We start from the raw sequence: 23,357 nt of genomic DNA on the forward strand, positions 1-23,357 counted from the left end.
AAAGCCAATTTATTGTACGTGAAGCATTACTCGCACTGTTATGGATTGGTCTTAATGGCGTATCTGCACAGATCCGATGCTGCAAACATATCTGTGTGTCATGACACTTCCAGGAGTGTCAAATCAAATATATCGTATCATGCACCTGTCATCGACAAGTGGACGGAAAACATATGAATGGCCACTCTTTGTGATTAATTTAATCATGGTAGCCATCCGTTTATTTATTAAATTTGCTTTTCTGCACCATTCAAAATAATAGACGGCGTCATGGAATTAGCCCACGATACAAAAAACATATAATTTCTGTGCACAAAGATGTTTTAAATTTAAAATAAATACACAATACTAGGAGAAAAGCTTCAGTGTGTTTTTTTTGGAACACTAACATATAGCCCAATTATATTAAATTATTGTTTAGCTTACTTTTGAAAAAATGCCGGCAAAATTCCCTGTATTAAATTTAATTAATTACCAAATAAAAAAAACAAAACATTAAATTAAAAAAATAAATTACCAAACAAAAAAACTATATTGTTAGGCCTATATACTTGCCTTTTCTTTACACAAACTTAAATTAGCCGTACCCTGTTCTGTAAATGAAAAGAGTCAGCTGAATGACATTCTCAAAATTTTCTACACTTATTTCAAGACTATAAACTATCAGAACTATTTGCCCAATGCGTTCACTTTCAGAAAACTAGCTTTTGAACATCTTAAAATGTTTAAATATTTTAAATCTAACCCTCTTTACCTCGGATCGCATTTGCTGAGCTTCTTCGGAAAATGTAAATTGCATTTTGACGCTAAAATTAATTTTAGATAATCAAGTTCAGTTGGTCGTTAAAAGTTGTGGGACAAATATACGGGACATAATGCAGTTGAGATGGCAATGCTTTAGATTAGATGATTGTTCAAAATAGCCTATTGAATATCAGGAATTTATCATATGTAAACCCTGATATTACACTGCATCAGTTTTTCACAGCACACAGCATATTCACATCGATGGATGATCCTTATGCCAAGACTGAAAGTTTCCCCACTACTTGGTGCAGGTTTCCAGCTTGAACAGGGCCATGACGATTCACTTTCGTGTTGGAACCGGTGGCAACCTGCCAAAGTCCTATCAGAAGGGCAACTGCTCCCTTCTGATTGCATTTATTTGTGAAATTAAAATGACAGTAAACTGGCTAATTTCAATAAATTGTCTCAATACTCTCCCCATTTTACCAAAACTTAGGGGGGGAAAAAATTAGGGACATCTGGGAGGCGAAAGGTACACAATTAGTGATAAACACACATTTCTGTATGGAAACGGCTTAAGGGCAGATTTGTTTTGCGATAAACCAAAACTTATGCAACAAAGTATTTTGTTAAGCATGACGTCATCACGCACACCATTTTTATTTATAAAAGGCCATTTGAATGGCAACAGGCAGAAGACGGCAAATTTCCCAAACATTTTTTTTACACATTTTCACTTTGTCGATAATGAAATAGCATGAAAAGTGGATGAAAACTAGGTTAGTGATTGTTATACTTCTTATAACGTAGTTTATATTTAATATAAAAAACAGCTGGGGTGTATTTACAAACATCAAAATACAAATATATTTCATCAACCACTACTTTTCAAATAAAAACAATCGGTCTCCCATCAATTTTATAATAAAACAAATTAGTTTTGATAGCTGTTTAAAATGCTTTGAATGAAATGGCAACTACTACAAAGTTTATACACATAATTCTGTTGATCCTAGGTGTGAAAAAAACTAGGAATGGTAGGCAACATGATGCAGTATATTATTCAGGTAATTTGTCGTGAATGCCTCTGTCAGAGGGGCTCTGGACCAAGAAATGAAGGAAAAACTCCTTCACCTTCCTTTTCTTTGTAATATCTTGCTTTGTGGGTGACCGGAGCAAGAGGCCAGAGAAAATTGAGGCTGTAAACAAAAGAGAAATCAATTAAATATATTATATATACACATTAAAAAAAAAAAAAAACTTTTTTTAAGATGACACTGGCAAACACCTAGAATCAAACCACATTTACTTCATCTTCAGTACTGAATGAGTTATGAGTAAAATAAGCTCTTGAGAGTTCTGCTTTCCACTGAAATGGCCTGTGCTTTCAGAATCTGCTGACCAAAATCCTCCAAAACAAGTAGTGAAAGTGCATTGTCATCCTACCTAAAATATTGACGTCCAGCCGATTATGTGCAGAGTGCTTCAACAACTCTTGCAGAAAGGCCATTAAATAGTTAAAAACATTTTTATGGCACTGAGGTAGCATAGAAATGATCTGTGGATGGAAAAATACATTTCATTAAAAATACTGTGATGATTATGTAAGAAGGGTCACAGTTTCCAAAAGTCCAGGCATATTTTGCAATCAGGATCTCATGTGCACCACGACACATGACTATGACTACACAAACACATTTTCAGAATATAACGTACTTACACGACCAAACATGACTAAAAGATATTGTTGAGTCGCCTCTGTAGGCAGCATTTTAAGGCGTCATAGCCATGCTCCCGACATGCACGCTGTTCCAAAAGTTAGGCAGCAGGATTATACAAAGACCCCCGATTTTAGCCAAAATCTAAGGCAGCCTACTGTACTGTGGAGTGTCCTAAATCAGTCACTTATGAGGTTTTAGTTCAGTTAAGGTGCTGCCTTTGAAGGTATATAGGCAGTAGACAGCATGGCAGCTCACTAGGTTTTGGAACAGAGCCATAAGTCATACATGGGAGAAGTTCTATGAGAGAAGTTGAAATCTGAGGGCACAAACCTGTCTGCACTGGCTGCTGTCAGAGGAACAGTCCAAGCACTGCTGGTAGAAAGAGAAGGGGATCACCGGCTCAGGAAGAGCGTCCAGGAACAGCAGCAGAGCTTCAGCCACTGAGTGGCTACTACCAGCTAATATTTCTCTGGGTTAAGGACACTCATAACCGTCAGGTCACGGCAGACACACAGGCACTGGTATAAACATCCTTCTCAGGTGATCGGGATGAAACAGATCACCATTTACACTTGGTGCGTCTCAAATGAGTCTCCTGTGACCACGTGTGATTGGATTTCATCATCGATCACTTACTCCGTCAGTGTGTTTACTGCATAACGAGTTGGCACACCATTACAAACGTGATGTTTCCAAGTACTTAACATGATATGTGTCACTATATATCAGAAAGAGAGATAGAATTGCATTTATACATTCAGGATTTACATTTATATTCAGATTAATAACTATATATTTGAATATTTACCTATATACATATACACAAGATTTGTAATTACATATTTGGATTTATATCTATGAATTCAGATTAACATTTCTATATTCAGGATTTACATCTATATTTAAATATATCCAGTTTTTAGGATTTATATAGTTAGGATTCACATTTATATACTTTAAGTTATATTTATACATTTCACTATATATTCAGGATTTATAATTACATATTCATAGATTTACATTTATATATTCAAGATTATATTTTTCAGATTTACATTTACAATTATAAAGTATTCAGACCCCTATTTTTTTTCTCACATTTTGTTATGTTGCAGCCTTATGCTAAAATGCTTTCAATTATTTATTTATTTTTTCATATCAATCTACACTCCATACCCCATCATAACAAAGAAAAAAAAAAAAGATTTTTAAAAACTGAAATATCACATTGACATTAGTATTCAGACCCTTAACTCGGTACTTAGTTGAAGTACCTTTGGCAGCGATTACAGTGTCAAGTCTTTTTGGGTATGATGCGACAAGCTTTGCACACCTGGATTTGGAGATTTTCTGCCATTCTTCTCTGCAGATCCTCTCAAGCTCTGTCAGGTTGGATGGGGACTGTCGGTGGACAGCCATTTTCAGGTCTTTCCAGAGATGTTCGATTGGGTTCAAGTCCGGGCTCTGGCTGGGCCACTCAGGGACATTCACAGAGTTGTCCCTAAGCCACTCTTGCGTTGTCTTGGCTGTGTGCTTAGGGTCGTTGTTCTGTTGGAAGGTGAACCTTCGGCCCAGTCTGAGGTTCTGAACGCTCTGGACCAGGTTTTCATTAAGGATATTTGTATTTTGCTGCGTTCAGCTTTCCTTCAACCCTGACCAGTCCCCCAGTCCCTGCCGCTGAAAAACACCCCCACAGCATGATGCTACCACCACCATGCTTCACCGTTGGGATGGTATTGCGCAGGGGATGAGCGGTGCCTTGTTTCCTCCAGACATGACACTTGGAATTGAGGCGAAACAGTTCAATCTTCATTTCATCAGACCAGAGAATCTCGTTTCTCACAGACCTTTAGGTGCTTTTTTACGTGTCTTCCGTCTGGCAACTCTGCCATAAAGCCCAGATCGGTGGAGTGTTGCAGTGATGGTTGTCATTCTGTAAGTTTCTCCAATCTCCACACATGATCTCTGGAGCTCCACCAGAGTGACCATCGGGTTCTTGGTCACCTCTCTTACAAAGGTCCTTCTCCCCCGATTGCTCCGTTTGGCCGAGTGGCCAGTTCTAGGAAGAGTCCTGGTTGTTCCAAACTTCTTCCATTTAAGAATTATGGAGGCCACTGTGCTCTTGGGAACCTTCCCCAGATCTGTGCCTTGACACAATCCTGTCTCTGAGCTCTGCAGGCAGTTTCTTTGACCTCATGGCTTGGTTTTTGCTCATATATGCATTTTCAGCTGTGATACCTTATATAGACAGGTGTGTGCCTTTTCAAATCATGTCCAATCAATTGAATTTGCCAGAGGTGGACTTCAATCAAAGTGTAGAAACATCTCAAAGATGATCCAGGCAAATGGGATGCACCTGAGCAAAATTTCAAGTGTCATAAAAAAGGGTCTGAATACTTATGTCAATGTGATATTTTTTCTTCTTTTTAATAAATGTACAAAGTTATCATCAATTTGCAGTTATCAGCTTTGTCATTATTGGAAATGGAGTGTAGAATGATGTGAAAAAAATTATTTAAAGCATTTTAGCTTAAGGCTGCAACATAACAAAATGTGGGGGTCTGAATACTTTCTGAATGCACTGTGTGTGTGTATGTATATATATATATATATATATATATATATATATATATATATATATATTTATTAAGGATTTATAATAACATATTCAGATTTATATCTATGATTTTAGATTTACATCTATATATATATATATATATACACACAGTATTTAGGATTTATATAGTTAGGATTCACATTTATATATTGAATGTTATATTTATACATTTATATTTACATTTTATAATCAGATTTTTAACTAAATATTTAGGATTTATTTTTAATATTTATAATTATAACAATATTTTTATAATTTATATTTATATATTCAGATTTAGAACTACAATCAAAGTTAAATTTAGTATTAAGACATTATATATATATATATATATAACTAAATATTCAGGATTTATTTTTAATATTTATAATTATAACTATATATATTCATGATTTATATTTACATATTCAAATTAATAACTATATATTAAGGATTTGTATTTATATATTCTGATTTATTACTATATATTCTGAATTTCTAACTGTATATTTGGATTTATGAGTATTCATTTATTTGGATTTAAAGCTATATATTCAGATTTATAACTATATATTCACAGTTACATTTATATATTCAGATTCATAAGTACATATTTAGGATTTCTAACTACTGGTATAAAAGATTTATGAGTATTCATATTCATATTTATAGCTATATATGCAGATTTATAACCATATAATCAGGATTGATATTTATTAGGGCTGTCACAATTATGAAATAACTATGACAAATAATTATGATTATGACAATTAATTGTCTGTTTTAGGGCTATGATGATTAATTGTATCTTTCAGGGCTTTCACGATTAATTGTGTGCTTCAGATGGTTATTTAATAATCACGACAGACCTAATATTTATATTTAAAAAGTTGCGTCTGAGACCGTCAATCCGCGCATCTTATCACGTGACTTGTTGAGTGTGTTACCGCGGAGACATAGCGCATGTGGAGGCTTCACGCTTTTCTCCGCGGCATCCACGCACAACTCACCACACACCCCACCGTGAGCGAACCACATAATAGCGACCACGAGGAGGTTACCCCATGTGACTCTACCCTCCCTAGCAGCCAGGCCAATTTGGTTGCTTAGGAGACCTGGCTGGAGTCACTCAACATGCCCTGGATTCGAACTCTCGACTGCAGAGGTGGTAGTCAGCGTCAATACTCGCTGAGATACCCAGGCCCCCCAAAGGTACAGCCTTAAGAGAGAACAGTAAAGTTGTTTTGGTCCAATGCTTCACTGGCAGGCAAGTTGCCGGTCTTTAACCAGTCTTTCTGTTGTCAGGGATGCATTGGCATTTACACTACTAATGTAGTGTGTTCACATTCATTTCTGACAACTGCACCTCAGAATGTGGTTTGAGTGATCAGATCACCCAAATCTGATGTTAATACCAGGTGTTTCTGGGGCCACTGAATCAGGTCATACCAGTGACACACTGATCTTTAATGTAATTATTACAAAGTGACCGCTTGGAAGGATACGGAGAGTGTCTAAGCTGCCTGTGTCCAGACAATCCCGAATCTCCTCAAACTCACTGCGTAAGCCAGGCTGCTGAAAGAGATCTTCCTGTGATACAATGACAAAATGCAATTTCATCACTGCTACTTTGGATGAACTCCAGACATTATAGTTCAAAATGTCAATTTAGCCTCAATGCACTGAAACACATTTAGAATAGTAAAGTAGTTTTGACAAGCCCGAACAACAAAGAATGATTTGGGGAAGCTGTTTTTTGTTTCTGGTTACAGAAACGTCTTCTAAGGCAACCAGTAGTTAATAACCTCGACAGATTCCTGCTTTAGTGCTGGTGTTGCTATGGAAGAGAGCTCAATGGGAGCCATAAAAAAAGACAAACAGTCTGTAAGAGGGCTAAAGTTACAACAGCACAGTTTAAAAGACAAGCACTGACAGAACAAGTTCAAAAACAATGTAATACATGAACAACAGAGAAAGACCTGTCCTGACCTGTTTTTTAGCATAACGGAAGAGATGGTCCACCATCATCCAAATCTCCTTCGGGATTTCTTGAGGTTTGTCAGCCTCTGGGTCGCTCATTTGATTATTTGACTTCATAATCTGATAGAAAACAGAAAACAAGACATCTGTTTAATCTTTCCCAAACATCTAATTTCAAATGATTTTCAACTTTTAATAAAAGTACCTCATTCTTGGTATGAGAAGTCATGTTATATTGTGAATAGTGTCACAGATGAAGGCAACGGACTGACTGTGTTCACAACCAAGCATGGCCTCGAGTGCCTTATTGATTTTATAAAACAGTTACTACAAACAAAAATAATCAAGGACACAGATTTTTATTTAAAGACATCATTTTTCAGACATGAAACAAGATGAAGTGTGTAATTTCGGCAACAGAAATAATTTGCCAAAATTAATTTCCGGACTCTTCCCACATCTGTCATTGGTCAAACAAGCAGATAGTCCCACCCCAAACCCACACCATTGGTTGAGCCAAAGCTGATGTGTCGGGCTGGTTAGGATGCTCTAAGAGCAATGTTATGATATCCAATGTTTAGCCAATTTAGCCAATGTTTAAAAAAAAGTTTAAATTTAGCAAATGATCAGAGCCGATTATTTCCTGTCAATCAAAAGAGTGCTGTACACAGCGTTCCCCCATTTTTGACCAATGAAGTTCCAAGAATTGGCCATAACATTTCCAGGCACTTGTGGTACTGGATACAGATTTCTCAAAACAATTTTTACTGATTTGCAGAAGTTCATTGAAAAAGTTACTGACTCAAAACTAGAATTTGGAGTGAACTCCAATTTGAATTTGAATTTAAGTAGAATTAAAATGGAATGAATTCAAAGATTTCATGTGACTGTTTTTTAAGTTTATTTTTTAATAATACATTAGATTTTTTCAGAATACCATGAAACATGTTCTCATTTTATCATATGCATAACAACTGGGGTATTTCCAGAAACATTACACTGTAAAAAATGTTCTTAGATCAAGTAAACAATGCTGAAAAAACATTGAAAGATTGACTTGATTACTGTAGGTTTTTGGGCATAACAACTTTAAGGAACACATGTAATGCATCTCAATGCAGCTTTCTATTACAACTTACTTCGATTCTTTGTAAGTCGAACCACCAAGCACAGCAGTTCAGTCCTATTTACCCTCTTCCCAGCATGCAATGGGGCATGAATAATAGGGTTGCATTGTTTAGCCTTTGGCATGGCTTTATTGTTAATTTTGTTGTCATGGTAGGTAACTTGTTGTTTTGCCATTTTAGGATGAGTTTCTCTAATTAAATGATCAATTTGTTGATTGTGAACCTTGTCGTGTTTTATGTACCAAATGTCGAGGTCTGTGCGTGCCATTTTAAAATACTTTAAATGTGTTTTTAGTTTTTTTCTATGATGTGCAAAAATTTGATATTACTGGTTTAAGACCGCAAGCACGTTTATAAAAATGTGCAGAGATGCTCACAATATTGAACAGTTGAAAACAATGTAAATAAAAGGAAGAAATTGTCATAGGACTAAGTTGACAAAGTTAAGAAATCTTCTTAAAGTTAACTTAATTTAAATATGCAATTGTAAATATGTAATATGTACAGCTAGCATGTCTAAATAAACTAATTTGTCAAATAAAGTCATGGCCAATTGCATTTTAAGTTCAGTTAATCTACTTAAAATGAAATAAATACAACAATGCAAAATTAATTTCTTTAAGTTTTACAAACACATCACTTTTTACAGTATTAAAAATCTATAATAAATATAATGTATTAATGTTTACAATGCCACCTATTTTTTTTTTCTTTTCTGAATTTAAATTTTTTTTTTTATTTAATTTATTTCAATATATTTAATATACTTAATATGGTGGAAGAATACTTCATTTCCAGAAAGGCTCTAATTCTAGTTATAATTCTAGTAACAATATAAATATATATAAAACGTTATCTGAAAACAATGTGGTGGACCTTTTGATTTTATTTATTTATAAAAAAAAAAAATTAAAGTGGGAAATTTCTATAAGTTAAAAAATGGAAATAAATAGGCTTATACCATGGTCTGTTCTAATACTCGATTCTGATTAACTGGAATGCATGCGGTTCAAACCATTTAATGCACAGGTAATTCCGGTCATTTTAATCAATGTTCGATATTAATGCACTGTTTGTAACCATAGCAACATAACATTACGGAGCAAGCAGAGTGAACTACAGAGCGGAACAGTCTGGTTCCGCAAGTAAAAATCCCATTCATTCACGCTATAGACGAATAGATTTTCAACTATATCTTATAAACCTTTAAATACAGACCTACCGTGAGCTCCGATGTTGTCTGTGTTATCTCAACTTCATTGTTTTTTTTTTGTTTTTTTTCTCCCAATTTGGAATGCCCAATTCCCAATGTGCTTATAAGTCCTCGTGGTTGCATAGTGATTCGCCTCAGTCCGGGTGCAGAGGATGAATCCCAGCTGCCTCCGCATCTGTGACCGTCAACCCGGCTTCACGCCAACCACGCTCAACTCACCATGCGCCCCACCGAGCCACATTATAGTGACCACGAGGAGGTTACCCCATGTGACTCTACCCTCCCTAGCAACCAGGCCAATTTGGTTGCTTAGGAGACCTGGATGGAGTCACTCAGCATGCCCTGGGATTTGAACTAGTGAACTCCAGGGGTGGTAGCCAGCGTCTTTACCACTGAGCTACCCAGGCCCCTCAACTTCATTGTTTAAAAATCGTGTTTGATAGCGGAATTCATGGTAAACAACCACATTACCCATGGCACAGCAGAGAATGATCCACCAATCAGAGAACCGCGTCCAACAAAACCCACGAAACGTGGCTCGGAGCGACCGCGTGCTCCCATGACGCACTGTGAATGACGTAATTGAGATGGTCCCCCTTCACCCTTAAACTACTTATATATTTGTACATATCAAGATATTTTGCAATAAAAGTAAAATATATTGTTTCTATACTTATAATAGACAACCTAAAATCAATAGTTTTATATATTCCCATCATTTTTTATTCAATGACATCATTCGCAATGCTTCATGGGATTGTAGTCCGTGCCCTCATGAAACACGATTAAGTACACATCCTTGTACCTTTGTCTTTCTGTCCGATTTTCAAATAATTTTTGGCCTCAAAACAAAGTTTGTGATGTTGTGATTCACCTCGAAGCTGGTTGGTTTGGTTCATGGCTCACAACTCTTTTATGAAGAATTTTATTAAAAGTCTATGGAAGAAATGAATGGGGAAAATACATCCGGAACCCAGACGTCTGAAAAGGTGGGTGGTCACTGTTGCACTCTATAACAACTGAAAACATTTCCTAACCACTTTCATCAGCATAGCTAAAATAATGGAATTCAGCTTGTTTTGCACTGAGGGTGAGAGATTGAAATCAGGACCTATTAAATGCACTTTCACTGTCCAGCAAGACGATGCAAGATGATTTAAACTGTAATGTGTTATGTATATTATGTTTCTGTGCTGAAGTGCCACCTATAACCACTTTCATAATTTCATAACCCCACGCTCACACATCTCTGACTCAAACGCTGTAGGAGAAGCGCTGTTGTTTACAAAACGCAGGTGAATGCATTTTGTGGAGAAGCGCTACCGTGCAGGGACTCCGCTGCGCGTCGTGACCGCATTACCACCTCGGGTGTGCATTATTTTTCAATAATTCAACGGTCCATCGTCAATTATTCCTTACATACTTCGTATAAAGTAATAACTAAAGTATTTGTCACCAAATGTGTCTTGGACTAATGAAATTCTGTAGTGTGACTGTGTTAAATTTCTTTGAAATGCAATTCAGGGGGTATTTATATTTGGTCACTTCATGCATTTTTACTGATCAGATTGCTATCCGATCATGAAAAGACAAAGCATAAATGCCCTCCAAGATGGATTCGAGAAGGACATATTCCCAAACAGAGGTGGTTTTAGATGCATCTTCATCAATCTTACCTGCACTCACACACATCATCAACATGTCTCATACAACTGGAAATTTTCCCAACACATTCAAGCAGGCTTGAGTAACACCAATGCTAAAAAAAAACAACACATAACCCCACAGCAGTCAATAACTACAGACCCTACAGTCTCTCTCCTACCTTTCCTGGCTAAAACTCTTGAGAGGGTTGTTTTCAACCAGTTGTCTGCTTTTCTTTCACAGAACCTTCAACCTACTCGACAGACATCAGTCTGGCTTCAAAAAAGGACACTCAATGGAGACTGCCCTCTTGTCAGTTGCTGAATCCCTGCGACTGTCGAGAACTAACTCCAATTCATCTGTCCTCATCCTCCTTGACTTGTCTGCTGCTTTTGACATGGTACACCATCAGATCCTCCTGTCCACCCTCTACGACCTGGGCACCACATGATCTGCTCTTGGATAGTTTGAGTTGTACATCACAGGCAGATCCTTCAAGGTCTCTTGGAGAGGAGTGGTGTTCCTCAGGGATCAGTGCTTGGACCCCTTCTCTTCTCAAACTACACATCATCACTTGGACAGATCATTAAGTCACATACCACTGCTATGCAGATGACCAGCTTAACTTCACTGCCCACATCTTATCAACTGCCCAATCTTGCAGTTACGTGCTTTATAACAACAGGAAAATCAGATCCAAGCTCTGATCATTTCAAGATTGGACTACTGTAAGACTCTGTTGGCCGGTCTGCTAGCACGATTAAGCCACTGCAGATGGTCCAGTACGCTGCAGTGCGTCTGGTCTTCAATCAACCAAAGAGGGCTCACGTCACCTCACTCTTGATTTTACTCCACTGCCAACCAGTAGCTGCCCGCATCAAATTCAAGGCTTTGACTCTGGCCTTCAGGACAGCCAATGGAACAGCAGCCTCTTACTTCAATTCACTCCTCCAGGTCTATGTCCCAACTAGCTCTCTGCGATCATTGAACAAGTGGCGCCTGGTGGTCCCGTCGCAAAGAGGCACATAGTCTATTTCATGATCATTCACTTTCTCTGTTCCTCTGTGGTGGAATGATTTTCCAACCTCCACCTGATCTGCTGAAACCAACTCAACGTACAAGAACCAGCTGAAAACACATCTGTTCCATGAGCATTTAACCAATCCACACTAAATGCACTTACTATTTAACAATTACAAAAAAACTTCTGCACTAGAATCTTTACTACTCCAGCCACTGTGAGAACGTGGCAGTGTGGTACTTAAGATATTGTTGACTTTTTTGGCAAATTGCTGGTTATATCCCTCATTTGTGAGTCACTTTGGATAAAAGTATCTGCTAAATGACAAAATGTAAATATAGATAGCAATCCAGTCAGTAAAAACGCATGTGACCAAGTGTAAATATCCCCTCAGTAAATTCCACTTCCTATCATTCCAAATCAAATTCAAATTCTAGTTTGGCCAATTCTAATCAAATTCCAATTCATGAATTGAAAGCAAGTTAATTCTGAAATTGTAAATTTTGCACAATCCTGCTCAAAAGAATGATTCACTGACAAATCAGACATCAATATGGCTTGCAAGCATGTTTCACCCTAAGCAAGAGGACTATCTAATTGATTAAATATTTCTAGAAAAACTAGAAAAATATATTCACTATAGAAATATCCATGACTTTATGTTTTTTTCTATTACATTTCCAGGTCTGCAAAACACCATTTTAAAATGCCATTACATTTCCAGGGATTCAGTGAACATGGGAACCCTGTATACACTGCTCAACACTGCAAAAATTAATAACTAAATAAATAACAGGGTTCCCACTCTTTTCAGCCAATGAATTTCCATGACTTTTCCATGACTTGAAAGCTAATTTCCATTGTTTGATAAAAGTTCAACTGAAAACATTTAATTTTAAATTTAACCCATACGAACAGATTGCATGAATCCTAAAATGGGCAAGGATTAGCGGCACATCGCTGTCTCTAATTGGACAGGTTTTCTAAATAACATGATACACATCATTTCACACACTGCATCTCACCATCTCTCGGATGGTGTCAGGTGGCATGTCCTGGATGGGTTCTCTCAGCAGACACAGTGTACTGAGAGAAGAACCGAAGCAGCTGGGCAGGTAAGAGCCTGTGATGGAGATGAAGTAGTCTTTGCCTCGCTCCAGATGAAGAACCAGGATGTCTTCAAGCTGCTGCTGGCCTGAGTTCAGCCCTGGAGCCATAGAACTGTTCACAAACACCTCCAGATCAATGTCCACACTGGCACCTACACACACACACACACAACACAATGCCAACAATGAAGCTCACTTTACGGTCTGCTGCTGAGGAGTGTTAAAACTGTCCTGTGATCTGTACAAATAACAACAATCGCTGTTATGGATACAGAAAATGTTTTTTAAAACAGTGTGGAATCAAATTTTGCTTAACGCGTACCGCAAGTGTTAAGAGAGAATTTCAATCTCTTTCATGTTATTCTGATTCTACCTTCAAGTCATGTCAGAATGTTTATATTTATGAGATAAGCACACATGAGCACATGAACACAACCCCAATGTGGTAATCACCAGTGGAAAGCTGAGGGCATGTTGATTAAAGTATCTTGGCCGGAAAATTGGTATTAAACGTATAAAATAAGTTGTTAATGTCGACTGTTAGCTTGTGCACATTTTGTAGTTTGTGGTAACGTGCCATCTGTTGCTTTTCATTTAGTTGTGCTAGCACTAAAGTTTCATGTGATTGTTGGTAAGTGAAAAAGAGAGAAAGAAAAAGCACATTCTCAAATGCGCTCATTATACTCTGACCAAAATCACTTGATTGCACATCAGATCATGATTATAAAACTTGCACGAAGGGATGTAATGGTTTCACAGGATACTACGTATTTCTTACCGTTGACATTCTCATTCACAGTACTGCATGGATAGAAAGTAGTTTTTTCTAAATTAGCGTTTTAAAATAGTCTGTTTCCTAACCCTAACTCTGTATCGGCCGATACCGATCCAAATCCAATACCAGTGTTTTTTTCTCTTAGTCAGTTATGGTTGAATATCTTGACCTCACTGTGTAGAACTGATTGCAGGAAAGTCTTCAGAAGAAAGAAGTCAGTTCTCTTTGCACATTTATTTTTTTATAATTTTTTTATAACTTGTATCTGGACTTTTGATCACTTTGTTTGACTGAAATTGATATCAGTCCACTTTTCATTCACACAATAATTTTTTTGGAACCAAGCCAACTTAAATGTTGTAATTTGTAAACAAATAATAATAATAATAATAATAATTATATATAAATATTATTATTATCAGTTAAATTTAAGAAATGTGTTATACAATAGTAATATATATTCTGTCATGCCTTTTTAACTTTAAAACCCTCTAGCTTTTATTTGATGATCGGAACACTCCAGAAAGTCATTTGAGTGTGTGTGTGTGTGTTTAGCCCAACTCACAGTATTTTAATACACTTCTTATTCAAAATCTGGTGAAATGCTCATTTGGTGCCATGCTCAATGCATGTTATAAGCGAACCGAACTACTGAGCATCTACATCTGAGATGTTTGTGTGTAGCGCTTAGAGTCGGCGCCAGGATGAAATATGTGGGGGGGCATGTAGAATTTCAGAGGGGGCCACATTTTGTGAATGATAACCCACCCCCATCGACAACAGACAATGCACAATGCTTTTAAATGTGCAAGCAAAGTGCATATAAATGCATATAGATATACAGTAGGATATCCCTATCTGATACTCTGCACCCCTTAATTATATATTTTAAGCAGACTCTGTGATAGCTAAATTTTATGATCAATTAATATCATTATACATATGTCAGAGAGAGAAGGAAAAATGTAATTAACTTGCTGCCGTGCATAAAATTCATCTATATATTGACTCCTCATCCTCATCTCCTCTTCATCTCTGACACCCAAGGGTGCTCTCACCTGCACCACACGTTGTGTTGCACTGCACATGTTGTGTAGCAGTGTTGTTACTGTTATCACTTATGGAATTCAAGTTTTCCCTTTGATTGGTGAATGTCCCTAAAGCGCAGCTTCCACACATCTCCTCATTTTGCGCACTGCAATAACGGTGAACCTCGTTACAGTGCATCCGGAAAATATTCACAGCGCTTCACTTTTTCCACATTTTGTTATGTTACAGCCTTATTCCAAAATGGATTAAATTCATTATTTTCCTCAAAATTCTACAAACAATACCCCATAATGACAACATGAAAGAAGTTTGTTTGAAATCTTTGCAAATTTATTAAAAATAAAAAACAAAAAAAATCACATGTACATAAGTATTCACAGCCTTTGCCATGACGCTCAAAATTGAGCTCAGGTGTATCCTGTTTCCACTGATCATCCTTGAGATGTTTCTACAACTTGATTGGAGTCCACCTGTGATAAATTCAGTTGATTGGACATGATTTGGAAAGGCACACACCTGTCTATATAAGGTCCCACAGTTAACAGTGCATGTCAGAGCACAAACCAAGCCATGAAGTCCAAGGAATTGTCTGTAGACCTCCGAGACAGGATTGTATCGAGGCACAGATCTGGGGAAGGGTACAGAAAAATGTCTGCAGCATTGAATGTCCCAATGAGCACAGTGGCCTCCATCATCCGTAAATGGAAGAAGTTTGGAACCACCAGGACTCTTCCTAGAGCTGGCCGCCCGGCCAAACTGAGCGATCGGGGGAGAAGGGCCTTAGTCAGGGAGGTGACCAAGAACCCAATGGTCACTCTGACAGAGCTCCAGCATTTCTCTGTGGAGAAAGGAGAACCTTCCAGAAGAACAACCATCTCTGCAGCACTCCACCAATCAGGCCTGTATGGTAGAGTGGCCGGACGGAAGCCACTCCTCAGTAAAAGGCATATGACAGCCCACCTGGAGTTTGTCAAAAGGCACCTGAAGGACTCTCAGACCATGAGAAACAAAGACTGAACTCTTTGGCCTGAATGGCAAGCGTCATGTCTGGAGGAAACCAGGCACCGCTCATCACCTGGCCAATACCATCCCTACAGTGAAGCATGGTGGTGGCAGCATCATGCTGTGGGGATGTTTTTCAGCGGTAGGAACTGGGAGACTAGTCAGGATCGAGGGAAAGATGAATGCAGCAATGTACAGAGACATCCTTGATGAAAACCAGCTCCAGAGCACTCTGGACCTCAGACTGGGGTGAAGGTTCATCTTCCAACAGGACAACGACCCTAAGCACACAGCCAAGATAACAAAGGAGTGGCTACGGGACAACTCTGTGAATGTCCTTGAGTGGCCCAGCCAAAGCCCAGACTTGAACCCGATTGAACATCTCTGGAGAGATCTGAAAATGGCTGTGCACCGATGCTCCCCATCCAACATGATGGAGCTTGAGAGGTCCTGCAAAGAAGAATGAGAGAAACTGCCCAAAAATAGGTGTGCCAAGCTTGTAGCATCATACTCAAAAAGACTTGAGGCTGTAATTGGTGCCAAAGGTGCTTCAACAAAGTATTGAGCAAAGGCTGTGAATACTTATGTACATGTGATTTTTTTTTTTCTTCGTTTTTTATTTAATAAATTTGCAAAGATTTCAAACAAACTTCTTTCACATTATCATTATGGGGTATTGTTTGTAGAATTTTGAGGAAAATAATGAATTTAATCTATTTTGGAATAAGGCTGTAACAAAACAAAATGTGGAAAAAGTGAAGCGCTGTGAATACTTTCCTGATGCACTATATATTCAATTAATGCTTGTCATTGGCAGGACCATACACAGGATCTCCGCTGTCTTCACTGATCCTGGAAACTTTCATCTCGACCAACAGAGCAATTTGTGAAAACGAAATATAAAATGAAAGAAGCAGTGATTGTGTAAAATAAATAGATCGTTCTACTCAAAATTATTCTAAAACAATATGTAATTGTGTAATTATTTTGGTTAAATGTGTATAAACATTTCCAGAGAGGTAAATTACAAATGTTTATAAAGTTACGCACAAATATAATGAAGTTACACTGACGAGCAGCACTATACAGTCACATTTCAGAACCTCGCACACGGACAACAACTCTAGGAGCACTTAAAGCGCATCCTCGCTCATTTATGTTAAGTGCAGTTTTGGGAAACGCATGTAAAAAATAACAAACGTTTGTAAAATTGCTAGTAGAAAATGCTCTTAACCGCAAAAATAAAGATTTCGTTATTGGGGCCCAGATCACTCCAGAGCCTTTTGCAATACAGTTTGAATTTCAAACCGCATTATATGACTAGCCTATCTAATCCTTCACAGCAGTCAATTCAGTTCACCAAATCATACCCACATATCAGACTAACCAGAAATAATGCTATGCAACTGCTATGACCAACAGTCCTTAACACATTTTTCAATGTATTCCCATGCACTGTTACTTGAACACGAATTCCATGCATCCCGCCATGAGAATCTCCGCAAATTTGTTGTAAAAGTCGTTACGTTCGCCACTTATCTATTGAAAACAGAAATTAGCCACAGATGACTGCATCATGATCTTTCCTTTCTGAGTGAGAAGGTCTTTTAAATCATATTTTGGGGCGGCCTTTGGACAACAATTCCCTTATAGCTCTGAAATTAACATCGCCTCTTTTCCCTCGTAACGAAGACGAGCAGTTAAAAGGCTATTAGCCATTTTATTTGAATATTCTTTTGTTTCCCCTTCTGTTAAAATAAAATGAACTACGAAAAATGAACGAACTTAAACTAAAAATCAGTGTGAACTTCGATACAAAGTGATAAAGAGCTCAAGTTCAAACGCATTGATTTCTTTCTTGTTTTTAGGGAAAAGAAACTGCATGTCAGTGTATGAAGACTGTTTGCACATGGGGCACATCTTATTTTGTGATTTGATTATCTTAACCCTTTGTACAGTGCTGTGCTATTATCATCCGTTTTGCCTCTTATTAAAGAGACTTTTTCATGGGCAGACCATTAATTCTAAGCAGGGTAGTTTTATGTTTGAAGTTTGTTGTATATTCGCCTTTGGTGAGTAAGGGACCGTCTGAAAAGTCCACCCACTGCACTTAAAGGTCAGTAGTTGAAATGTGGTCGAAGTGGGGGGGCACGGCCCCCCAGGGCCCCTTTGTAGCAGCAGCATTAGTAGCGCTCACATATTGCGTGCCGCTCTGACACCTAAAAACAGCAGCACATGCTACGTATGTGTGTCAACAGAGCAGTGCACATTCACGGAAATGCGCAGCGCATGCAGACTGTATATTTACTTATTAAATGCAGCCTTTTGCTATTCACAAAGCTATCACACGTCTTCAAAAGACTTTAAATAAAATGCACAAGTCATATAACTATTGTAATGGTGCTTTTATGGTTTTCTAATGTCATTTAGCTTGACAGTAATGACCATGACACACAATAACACAAAGTATCAGATTTGGATGGGGCTCGTCGAACTGATACACAATCTGGTTAAAAACGTCAGTCTCGGAGCCAATGCCGATCCACGTTTCGGATCAGTGCATCCCTAGCCTCATAAAGTTTATTATATTTCTGCTTTGTCACATTCGCAACAAACGAATTTTAGAGCTTATATGAAACGTTACAGCATGAAGACAAACTGTTTGTTCATGCATTTATTTGCTTAAGTGCACCACAACGATGTGTTACTACTACCAATAATATGTTTCATTTGTTCAGAACTTCAAAAAATAAAATAAAAAAATGCTTTAGGCATACAGGAAATGGACAGTGATAGCAAAAAATAAAAAGTACTGAATGAATAATCAGTTTTGATTGTAATAAACAATGTCAGAAGAAAGTGAGCATAGTTTTTATGTACACACTGTTTAGTTAAAAGTTATCCTTATTTTTCAGTGGGTATTGTTTGGAATCTGATTACTGATTACTTTTATAATTTTTTTTTATAATATTATTATGCTATTATTTTAATAATATTAATATTAGAGAAATGCACCTTAATAACATGATAACGTAATACTGCAGTATTTTTGTGACAATGAAAATCTCATATGTGACACCCTTACTCGTTAAACATCCCAGGAGAACTTGAAGGCAGCATGAGTTTTTGTCCTAACCAGCTGCGACCACAAGTGAAGTGCGAAAAGACATTTTGTTTGTCGCATGGTTTCTGTATTCACCACGTTGCAAACTCCGCCCACAGTGAAATTTTGTTAGTTCATAACTGTATATTAAACACCAAGCATAGAATCTGATTGGTTGTGATTTTCTTGCTTCAAGCAGCATTTCACGTTCACGGAGGACATAGAAATCTCAATAAAACACTAACAGCTGGTTGTTTCGGAAAGATTCACAGGATATCATTCCATCGACTTTCAAAAATAAAATATTAGCATACAGATGAATGTAGATGTTTGGGTATTACGGTAATTTCATCTCACCCTGAGCCAGGAAGCCTTTGGCTGGGTTTGCTGTTAACCAGGGCTTGCAGTAGGCGGGCTCATCCAGCTTCGGAATGAACTCAAACTGACACGGCACCTGTCCGTCATTGTGAACGCTCACAGTCTCTGCCTGATGCTGCATGAACTTCACATCCTTGAAGTGGAACTACAGACAGATCATTCATAAAAGGAAAACAGAAGTCTAAAGCATCCATTTAGAGGTTAAATGGGCATTAAAGAACTTAACGGGGTTCCATCAGCTCATGACTGATACATTTCTGTGAGTCTTCATGTCATTTCTAACAGTGCGAAACTAGAACAAATTATATTTACAGTAGAAATTACCATGAGTTTTCCAGGCCAGCAAATCAGCTTTAAAATTTCCTGACATTTCCAGATTTTCTATGAATGTAGGAAGCCTGGATTGAGAGACTTAATCATGAACATGGCTGCTCACCTCTCTCTGAGACAGAGACACTGAAGGAATACAATCATTCTCCAGTCTGTCAATGTGTCTCACGATCTCTTCAAATTTCCTCTTGTAGGACTCTTCGTTCACCACCTTAATCTGTTCGGAGTAAAAGGATACATCAATAACGAGAATAAGTGAGGTCTGTGCAATATTTCAAACTGTTACAATATTCACAATGTTTTAATGGCAATATAAACTTAAAGGGATAGTTGACCCAAAAATGAAATTCTCTCATCATTTACTCACCCTCATGTCATCAAAGATGTGTATGACTTTCTTTCTTCAGCAGAACACAAATGAATATCTCTGTTAAATCCATGTCTTCAGAAGTGATATGATAGGTGTGGGTGAGAAACAGATCAATATTTAAGTCCTTCTTTACTATCAATCTCTACTTTCACTTCCACATTCTTCTTTTGTTTTTGGCGATTCACATTCTTCATGCATATCGCCCCTTACTGGGCAGGAAGGAGAATTTATAGTAAAAAAAGGACTTAAATATTGAACTGTTTCTCACCCACACTTATCATATCACTTCTGAAGACATGGATTAAATCACTGAAGTCTTATGGATTACTTTTATGTTTCCTTTATGCGATTTTTGGAGCTTCAATGTTCTTCAATATTAAATAGTCATCTAAAAAAATCTTAATTTGTGTTCAGCAGAAGAAAGTAAGTCATGCTCATCTGGGATGGCATGAGGGTGAGTAAATGATGAGAGAATTTTCATTTTTGGGTGAACTGTTCCTTTAAGCTTCATTGTGAATATCACAATAATTTTAAAGGAATATTTTGGGTTCAAAACAAGCAAAGCTGAATCGACAGCATTTGTGGCATAATGTTGGCCCCTCTTTTAATAAATAAAAAAAAGGTTTACAGTGAGGCACTCCCAATGGACGAGAATGGGGTCAGTAAGTTAAAATAACATTAAAATAAGTACACAATATGTGTGTTAACATGATAAAATCACTTGCTAAACTTTTCTGTGTAAAGTTGTATCCAAAATAACAACTTCGTTGTTGTCATGACAACGTAATGCCGGTAAACCCTGTAATATGGTAAATGCTGTAACACCACAAAATCCCTGATTAAATCACACTAAAATCATGTTTACATGTATAATGGTTACGTTATAGTGGGTATTTTAAAGTTTATGAACTGGCCCCATTCACTTCCATTGTTAGTGCTTTAATGTAACCGTGTTTTTTCTTTTTTCTTTTAAATAGAAGGAGGGACAAGTCGATATTGTTGTAATCAACAACATGCCACAAATTAACTGGTATTCATTGGAATATTCATTTTATTTAGCAATTACGTTTTCTTAAGACAGATTCATAAAATTAGTTTTGCGATCCTTCCTTTACAGCATGAAGTTTTACTGGCGCCTCAAAAATGGCGTTACATTTGCTCTGTGCGACTCAGTTCCGTGAAAGTTCAACCTGTCCTTGTTAATGAATTTATTCGAAACTTTGATCTGTGTTGTCATTTAAAATTGTCCGCAGATGTCTCTGCATGGTATTTTTCATTCAGTATTTTAAAATGTTTAATTAAAAATATATAGGTAAATATTTCTGCTTATTACCATGTATTGTTTTTTCAGCCCTTACATTACACATTTTAAATCTACTTTAAATCTATACAATGGCTGTTTGGTCAAAATGATGGTTCCTCTGATTGGTGGGAAAAAAAACACTTTTAAACAATTTCAGAGAAAATGCATAAATATCAAGGTATATATTGAAAATTGTCCAAAGGCTGAAATATATAAATAATCGTTTTTGTTATATGATGCAGCTCTAAACTGAGGATGAGTTTGAGGGTGTTCTTACCCCGATCTCCAGCAGAGCGCTGACAGGTTTGTGGTCACTGGTCTTCAGGGTCATGTGACTCTGATAATGAAGCTGTTTAATGTTATTGCCCCTCCACAGGATGCGGTCACACCACGCCGGCACTCGACACTTCTCACTGCAGAAACACAAACTTTGCTGAGATGAAACAATCAGGCTAAAAATAATAAAGTTTGGAACAAAAATCCTGTTTTGCCCATGCTCAGCTGCAAACTAGTTTTTAACATTCAAATGTTAATAGTCTTTAAATCATCCTTAAATTTGGCCCACAAATCAGTTCTCACTTCCTGCATATGGGTTTGGCCTTAATGTTATCCTGTAGTTTTCTTCAAATATAAATGCAAGTGCACAACTGTAGAGAACATAAGCTCTTCTGGGTTCTTTAACCTTGTGTCCCAGTGATCGGAGCCAGTGTCATATTTATAAGTGGGTTGGAAATCAATCTCTCCCTCGATGAAGCCTACAAACACAGCCTCCTCATCCATCTGCCTCTTCAGCTGAAACACACGAAGCCACCGTCATTCATACTGCTGTCCAACTCAACACCATCCACAGAAACCCCAGCTGTGTGAAGGCTTTACCTGGTCATGATTATACAGGCTCTCAAAATCCTTTTTAGCTATCAAGTCCTTCACATGATCAGCTTCAAGGTCACTTATTCTGTAGTTTAGATCTCCCAGCCATAACACAACACTGAGAGAGAAGAGACAAGTCGTGAGGAGAACAGACCGACAGCACCTTTTCTAGTAAGTGACAAACAGAAGCCTCTCACTCTTATCTGTTCAGTATAAGTCATACTTGTGTTTCATGATAGTGATGGGTGGTAGTGTGGGGTCCTGTCCAAACTGCATCCTGCGGCAAATGTCCTTGAAGTCCTGATTGCGTCTTTCGTAGTCTTCGGTGTGTGCGGCGAGGTGGGAGTTCACTACACAAATGTCTGAGTTATGGAATCGGAAGTGAATGGCCACTGCACCTTTATTACCCTGAATGACAGAGAAAGCTTTCTGAATGCACCGACGATCATTTGACTGAATCAAAACAAATCATCAAATAAAACGTCTCTCACCATTCGTCCCATGACGCCCGTGCCCACAGACTCCACCTCCACCTCAGAGATGTGCGCTGCATGCTCCGCCTTCACATAGAACAGCAACATGATGCCCACCAACCGGACCAGCTTTACCTGAAACATGCAAATGACAGGATTCTTACAATGATAAGAGCTGAAGAATGACAGGACGTCAATTTCAATGCTTAACTCCTTGTCCAAAGACAAGAGTAAGGCCAAAAAACAAATAACTAAATAAATAACATTTAGGGATGCACCGATGTATCAATATTTATCAGCCAATTATTGACCAAATTAAATCCATCGGCACATAGAAATAATAATATACACAATATGTTGAAGGGTTGGCACTCCTAAGTACATGTAATATTTAATTTTTATTCTTTCTCGTTCTTACGTTAATGTAGAAAAACCACCATAAACAGACAGTTGTGAAAGCGGCACTTAGGTATAGGCTGCATGATGAGGGAAAACATCCAAAATGCTTTGAAATTAGCAGACATGACATCGGTATAATATCTATT

At 37.6% G+C, this 23,357-nt stretch overlaps 1 protein-coding gene across 6 annotated transcripts in view; it reads right to left on the reverse strand.

The window, feature by feature from the left end:
- Positions 1-1,371: 1,371 nt before the first annotated feature.
- inpp5b (inositol polyphosphate-5-phosphatase B) overlaps positions 1,372-23,357 on the reverse strand; it is a 65,310-nt gene continuing 43,324 nt past the window's right edge. For all 6 annotated transcript variants that reach the window (XM_051718023.1, XM_051718021.1, XM_051718024.1 and 3 more), the window contains 13 exons: positions 22,831-22,947; positions 22,563-22,747; positions 22,346-22,457; positions 22,152-22,261; positions 21,747-21,882; positions 19,903-20,013; positions 19,446-19,611; positions 13,075-13,310; positions 7,054-7,164; positions 6,570-6,654; positions 2,799-2,926; positions 2,194-2,305; positions 1,372-1,946 (listed from right to left, as the gene is read on the reverse strand). In XM_051718023.1, the coding sequence (XP_051573983.1) occupies positions 1,807-1,946; positions 2,194-2,305; positions 2,799-2,926; positions 6,570-6,654; positions 7,054-7,164; positions 13,075-13,310; positions 19,446-19,611; positions 19,903-20,013; positions 21,747-21,882; positions 22,152-22,261; positions 22,346-22,457; positions 22,563-22,747; positions 22,831-22,947 (1,749 nt within the window). In that variant the 3' untranslated portion in view covers positions 1,372-1,806. The remainder of the gene's footprint in view (positions 1,947-2,193; positions 2,306-2,798; positions 2,927-6,569; positions 6,655-7,053; positions 7,165-13,074; positions 13,311-19,445; positions 19,612-19,902; positions 20,014-21,746; positions 21,883-22,151; positions 22,262-22,345; positions 22,458-22,562; positions 22,748-22,830; positions 22,948-23,357) is intronic.

Source organism: Myxocyprinus asiaticus, chromosome 15, assembly GCF_019703515.2.
Source record: "Myxocyprinus asiaticus isolate MX2 ecotype Aquarium Trade chromosome 15, UBuf_Myxa_2, whole genome shotgun sequence".
Lineage (NCBI taxonomy): Eukaryota > Metazoa > Chordata > Actinopteri > Cypriniformes > Catostomidae > Myxocyprinus > Myxocyprinus asiaticus.